Source organism: Penaeus chinensis, chromosome 38 (assembly GCF_019202785.1).
Source record: "Penaeus chinensis breed Huanghai No. 1 chromosome 38, ASM1920278v2, whole genome shotgun sequence".
Lineage (NCBI taxonomy): Eukaryota > Metazoa > Arthropoda > Malacostraca > Decapoda > Penaeidae > Penaeus > Penaeus chinensis.
The window spans coordinates 12,832,703-12,840,202 of NC_061856.1; the positions used below are offsets into that span (position 1 = coordinate 12,832,703).

Genomic DNA, 7,500 nt, shown 5'->3' on the forward strand with positions numbered 1-7,500 from the left:
CAAGGGTCTGTTAAGTGTAACCTTGATGTAACATTCAATGACGGGAAAATTGTTCTTTCATAACATATTTGTAATAAAGTCAAGCTCTTTAGAGAAACTCAAGTAGTCCTTGGAAATCTTGAAAGCTCTATAGATTGATGCTGAAATTAAATCTTATTGGTATGTGTGAGTTAATTGTTGTTGCAAGACCAGTGTAAGTTGATTTCCTGTAGACTGAGGAAACAAAAGAATTCTTATCCCTTGATATATCAACATCTAGGAAAGGAAACTGTGCTTTATGTTCAATTTGATATCTGGATGTTGGTTATTAAGATATTCCGAGAGCTTATTGACCTCTTTAGATCTAAATCAACATATCTGTAACAGTGAATGGGTTTACATTCTTTAGGGCAAGGAATTTCAAACAGATTTTGAACAAAGGTGAAGGTGTTCTGTATAGTATATTGATTAAGATTCTTGAATACAGGGATATGATTTTATAACACAAAATATTCTGCTGGCTCACTATGTTCTTTTTGTTTTGATTTTTAATTCAAAAAAATATTACATACTTTACTGTCTCTGTTCATTACAGTTAAGTGATTTATTTGTACCATTCTCTTTAATATCTGTGAATTCTTAAATCCTCTAAAATGTGATATATTGGGATATTTTTATATTGTTTCTGATAATGTCTAACATTTGTTATTCTTAAAGTCAAGAAACTTGTACAAATTGTATTTTTTTCTATTGTATCATCATTCACTCTTATCAGTTGTCCTTATCCTAGTCTACATTACGTCTTGTTAAATTATATCAATGCATTGTATCATAATAACTGTATTGTTAATAATTTGTTTGTATTCTCATAATTTCTATATTGGTTGGCTTCTAAGTTGATGTGTATATATCTGGTTTAGTTGTTATAAATGGACCAAAGTACTACGTTTAGTTTTTTTTGCCTGCCCAGTGATGATAATCTTTGTTGTAACGCTATTTTTTTAATTCTTACACACGCACACACACACACACACACACACACACACACACACACACACACACACACACACATATATATATATATATATATATATATATATATATATATACATACATATATATACATGTATTTATATATAAACATTATATATATACACATATTTATACATGTATTTATATATAAACATATGTATGTATCTAACTATATATATATACATATATATATACATATATATATATATATATATATATATATATATATATATATATATATATATATGCATATATGTATATGTATATATGCATATACATACACACAGACACACACACACACAGACACACACATATATATATACATATATACATCTCTCTCTCTCTCTCTCTCTCTCTCTCTCTCTCTCTCTCTCTCTCTCTCTCTATCTATATATATATATATAAATATATATATATATATATATATATATATACACACACACACACACACACATATATGTACACACACACACACACACACACACACACACACACATATATATATATATATATATATATATAGAGAGAGAGAGAGAGAGAGAGAGAGAGAGACACACACACACACACACACACACACACACACACACACACACACACACACACACATATATATATATATATATATATATTGTATATAAATGTATGTATATTTACGTATATATACTTTATTAGTGTAAACTCATACTTCGGTCGCTCGTCTCTTCCTGTTGCTAGGAACTGAACTTAATGAGGGAAAGAACTATTCGTTTAGTTTTCTTTTAAATACCGCATTACGTTTTTAATATTCTTTTACACACTTTTAAATAACGTTGGTGCATTAACCAGGGAACTCTGATTGTGCATTTTGCTTCACAGGGATGTTTAGGTATCTATCCCAATAGCCCTTTTTTCCTGTCTAAAGAAATATCTTACTTTAATTCACCCTCTTGGATTTGGTCTCAAGTTTTTAATGATCTTCCATTCTATACAATGAAATATCTTCCTCTCCGTCTTTGTAAAGAGAAAAACGATTTTCAAACATCTTTCCCAAAAATCAAGACTTACCATAATTTTCGGGTGAAAACTCTAAGAACCTGTTCTAGTGATATATCTTTTGTAAGGCTTGGATTCCATAAATGGCAGTCGTATTCAGTCTTGGAATCACTAGTGCTTTCCATAGTGTTCGTAGATTTTCAGGATCTGTTTGAAAATTCCTCCATAATCCGTTAATCCATGCTCAGTGTGATGACTAAAGTTCTTGTCATGACCGACACCCAGGTCTAGATATTTTCTCTGATCTCTCCTCCCTCAATAGAGTATGATCTTGGTCTCGGGTTTGCGGTTGGACTACACCTAATGATTTCGAGCTTCATATTTTCACTTACCCAATTACGTAAGACATGTAAATCGTCTTCCTGTTTGTTATCTTCATGTAATATTACAGGTGTATGTTACTCAGGAGTGTCCCCAATCGTAATTAGGAACGACAGAGGTCCAAGAACTGGCCCCTGATGCACTCTAGTTCTAACAATTGGTTTACGATAGAAATGTCTGAACATTCATCTTTGTTTGTGATCTGTTAGAAAAATGTTTCCATTTTTTCCTCTGATTTAATTTTGTGGAGTAAAGTTCTACGATAGACTGTATCGAAAGTCTAAATATGTCATGTTTACTTCTTTATTTCCAGTTAGGTCTTTTCGTATGTGTCCGCAGTGGGTCGGGATGAGGGACAGACAAGATCTACTCGGGACAGCAAGTCCTTTTTTTTTAATACTCTTTCAAAAATATTTTTTTTTATGTAAGACTGTCACTGATTTGAAGACTTTTAGCCTGACCATTGTTTCCACTTTTATAAAAAGATTTCTCTGATTATCCCAAGTACGTAGACTTGGGATAATGCCTATGTCACCAGTTTTGTTATGATTTCTTATAAACTTAAAAAAAAAAAGATTACAGGAATTTCATCTGTTTGTTGCAGTGTCTTGTATCACTTCAGTGATGAATTTCTATCTAACTATCTATCTATCTATCTTTATAACTACCTATCTATCTATCTGTATAACTAATCTATCTATCTATCAATCATATATATATCTACACACACACACACACACACATATATATATATGTACACGTAAAGGCAACTTTCACCGTGGCTTGCGTTTCTAACAATCACCAAGCTACAGTAGCAAGTCAGCCTCCACGTCACAAAGGCACAAAGGAAAGAAGAATCACGTCGCTATTCTTTATTTCATAAATACATTGTCAAGTGCCCATGAAGGCTATCTTTGGTACCTCCTCAGCCTCAAGATGCTGGGAATATTATAAGAAGCAGAAGTATATAATATTAGTATGCTGACATATGACGGGAAAACATTTATCTCGCTGCTACGAATGCTATAAGGTATATAAAACACATTCAGTTCCTCTGCATTAGAACCTACAACGTCAGATATAACATGGCACATTCCATCTGATGTGTTGTTCAAGTAAACATCGACCGAAAATATAATCTTTTGTTTCCAATGTCTTGTTTAAATATGCATTTGTACTTCGTATATAACTATTAGAAAGCGGTCTGAATGATACCTAATAAGCTCAACTTCCAAGGTACTGCAACTATTCTTAAATGTGTCCATAAATATAAACAATAAAACAGAGCCACAGAAATCTATGGTTTTGAATGACTTAATAAGCTCAGCTTCCCAGGTATAATAAACTCACCAAAAAGCAACACCAGTTCAACAAAAACAAGAAACCGCGAGTTAGCTTCATTGGTGCGCTCACTGGAAACGTTTTACTTGAAATCTTATAGATATTTGAAGCTATACTTCATGTACTGACACATCTGTTACACACACATATGTGCTGAGTATGACTACTCCGTATACAAAGGATACAAAGGGAGGCAGGGGCCCCTAATTTCAGTGAACTTCCTCATAAATGAAACCAAAATCTACATTCTAAGCATGAGAGTCAAGTAACAGGTACAGATAAAGTAACGCGGAAGAGGAAGCTGATATGCAATACAAAACCTCTGACTAGAGGTTTAAGACACAAGAAAGGGACTCGTCTCAGTGTGCAAGAACTTGAGTCTTCTGCCAAGCCTTTAGGATTTTGTCTTTTGAGAAATCTTTCCCTTTGAATTGAGCTCACTCAAGACTGCCCAGCTCTAAGCTCGTATAAAGAGAAACTGATTAATCTTTGTAGAGCGAGTTGTCCTCCTGGTTCTGCGTGCTCTCTTGCGGCAACTGGCAGGTCGACGTGGCCCTGGAGCAGGCGAACTCAGGTTTGCAGGGACACATTCCGTGGTAAGTGTCCGTTAGGAGAATCTGCAATGTGGATATAAGAGTTTGTAACCTAACGAAGTTTCACCTGGGTGTTCAAATGGTGGAATGACAAAAGCACTGAGTTCTATCGACCCAGCTGATTAATTTACAGGCATATGTCACCGACCCTTTGCTTCACTAGAAATTCGGAATCAAGATAAATCCAAGAGAGAAAGAGCAAGAGTGTCACCTGAAGGCCGTTGGGGTACGCGAGATTGAGATCCCGCGGGGGGTTCATGACACGACACCAGTCCCCCAGGTCGCCAAGGGGGGTACACTGCGGGATGCTGTAGCGGTTGAAGCCTGCTGAACAAAGAGCGTCCTTAGAAATAGCGTCCTCAGATATAGCGAATGCATTATAGCAAGTATCAGTATTGTTCCCTGTGCTGTCAGTTTAGCATTGAAACACCATAATTAAATTCAAGATTTCTGCGCAACAATAAAGATTGAACTACTGACAACTACAAACACCTGTTAATGATGACACTCACCTATTGTACAGCAAGCACCAGGTCCGCAATCAGCACTTGAAGAACAGTCACCGAGTCTGCGCATCCCGACTGCTGACACCATCAGGCAAGCCACTGACAACATTCTGACTGCACTGGACACGGCCATTCTGTTGATTGATCGCTGCTGATGAAATCTGAATGCAATTATAGCCACAAGGGAGGGCGGTCGTATGCAAGACAGGTATTTTATGGATGATGTATGATAATGAGGCGAGTGATTTTTCGTCTGTCTCAGGGTTAAAACTGATAACGAAAATGGAAAAAAAGAGATCATTACAAGAAACTCGTCTACAAACCCATAGAAAGAATAAACGAATAACATAATCATGAAATAAAACTCACGCCCTGATATCAAATCAATGATCAAGTCATTTCATAACAATCTAGAAAATATGATCGTTTCTCATCAGAAACGCGAAGACGACAAATATTCATATCGCTCATCTTCAACGCCCACGCCAGATGTCTCTCACGGGCGTATCGGATAACGCCCTGCTCACGACAAACCACGTCAATGAAATTCACATGCGAAATGAAACCCGGGGAATTCTTAATTTCGGCACTAAAGGTTTGCCTGTTCCTTTAAAGCTACTGAAGTTAACAAATTATATTCATAACCACCATGATGTTGTAATAAAATAAATGATGAATATAACTACAGCAATAGTGGTGTTGACGCTGATGGCAATAATAGTATGACATTAATCTGACGATAATATTGATATAAATAATGATATTATCAGTAATAATAATATAAATAATGGTATCCAGAAAAACAGGAACAATAATAATGATGACAATTATAACTGTAGTAAAGATTGTCGTATTAGAGATGTACACAATAATAACGTACATTAGACAAAAATGTTAACATAATAATAGATATCAACATTTATAACAGTAATAACGATAACAGTGATAATTATATCAATAATATTAATAATAACAAAAAGTCATTGATAATAATAAAGACGATAACATAATAACAATGGAAATAAAAATAAAAACAAAGCAAACTATAACGCTCTCCTATAACCGGGTCCTCTAACAGCGATACAATACAAAGGAAGTTCTCGTTATCCCAGCAATAAAACCACTGACCATTTTATCAAACGCTTGGTAAATCTAGCGCGCAAATCCGGCTCTCATCGTGTAGGCGAACAAAATTCCTCTGAAATACACAAGCATGAAATACGGAGACTATATTTTTTTTATATCTAATATCCAACCCGGAAATATGAATAATGTAAGCGCTTCGGCGAGCAAATTAAGGGGACCGACTGCTTCTTTGTTTAACATTCTTTATGGTTGTTTGCTTTGAATTACTTTTGTCAGTTTATATGCTTTAATATTTAGTTATTATTGATGTTTAAACATACGTAGAGATTTGCTCACCTATACGAATATTTTTGGCTGTAGATATATATGTATATTAATAAATATTTTTTCACTATGTTTTATCATAATGATTAAACAAAATGAATTATATATCTATGTCGCATTATCTACGTAAATGATTAATTCTAAAGAAAAAAACTAATCTAATCATTGGCACACCGAAAAGTCCTTGTTTTTACAAAGGGGAAGTTTAAGACCATCACACGCTCTAGCCATACAATATGCTTTGTCAATAAATAAACTCAATTCTTAACCTTCATTCAGATGTATTTTCATATTTTTTTAAAAATTATTTTTCCCATCTCTTCTTTTACCAACAGTAAGCCTTATTTCTACTTCCTCCCTTCTCCTCTACCTTTACTCCATCTCTTACTCCCGCCTTCTTCCTTCTCTTCCTTTATTCCAGTTCTCATTTCTATTTCGCTCCTTCTCTTTCTCCTCTCCACCCACTTCCCTCCTTCCTCCTCCTTTTCCTTCACCCTCATCCATATTTACACGCATTCGGCCTTGCTTAACGCTCCACAAAACTCGAGCTTCACGCCCTCCTCGCGACATAATGTGTTTAGGATGACGATGGAAGCGGAGAGGAGGAGAACAGAGGGAGTCCGCCCCACCCTTCCCAGCCCCGCCCACACGCCCACACGCCCACACGCCCACACGCCCGGTCAGTAGGCGCCGAGACGGAAGATGGGGCGGGTGACGCGTCGGTGAACTCTCCCGCCATGAGCATGTGGCCGTGAGGATGGCGTCTCGACCGGAAAATTATTCTGCTCGATGGAGATGCGCTGGCTAATTGATGCAGCGGAAGGCCTTGGGGATTTTAATTGATATTTTCGGGAGAATTTTTTATCTTATATGATCCTTGGGAGGAATGAATAAGTCAGTATGAATTCGGCGTTAATGCATATAGTCCCCGTGAATCATGGATGTATAGAAAATGAGATTCGGGAAATTTCAGATTGCACATAGGAATCATAATATTATATGGAACGCCACGATGAAACAAATAAACAGAAAAACTAAATAAAAATAATAATGATAAATAAAATCAAGTACATCATCCAAAAATCAACCTGAATACAAAGACCCATCCGAGAAAACCAACCTTGAGGGTGGGGGGGGGGCTGTGGCAACCAAGCCTCCACAAATGACGACGGTAAACACACATACCAGGCGGGGTGGATGGGGGAGAGGGGGGGGGTGGACGACGCCTCTTCAAGAGAAGAATTTGCTTTTCACATCGTTTGTCCTTCTTTGTTTTCCCTCTGTTT

The 7,500-nt window shown here is 36.2% G+C and overlaps 1 protein-coding gene across 2 annotated transcripts in view; it reads right to left on the minus strand.

The window, feature by feature from the left end:
• Positions 1–3,221: 3,221 nt before the first annotated feature.
• LOC125046226 (astakine) overlaps positions 3,222–7,500 on the minus strand; it is a 5,345-nt gene continuing 1,066 nt past the window's right edge. Inside the window, exons 2-4 of one of the 2 annotated variants that reach the window (XM_047643984.1) lie at positions 4,811–4,938; positions 4,510–4,622; positions 3,222–4,322 (exon numbers count right to left, since the gene is read on the minus strand). In XM_047643984.1, the coding sequence (XP_047499940.1) occupies positions 4,188–4,322; positions 4,510–4,622; positions 4,811–4,937 (375 nt within the window). In that variant the 5' untranslated portion in view covers position 4,938 and the 3' untranslated portion in view covers positions 3,222–4,187. Of the gene's footprint in view, positions 4,323–4,509; positions 4,626–4,810; positions 4,939–7,500 lie in introns of both variants that reach the window. The other variant, XM_047643983.1, reaches the window with a different exon arrangement.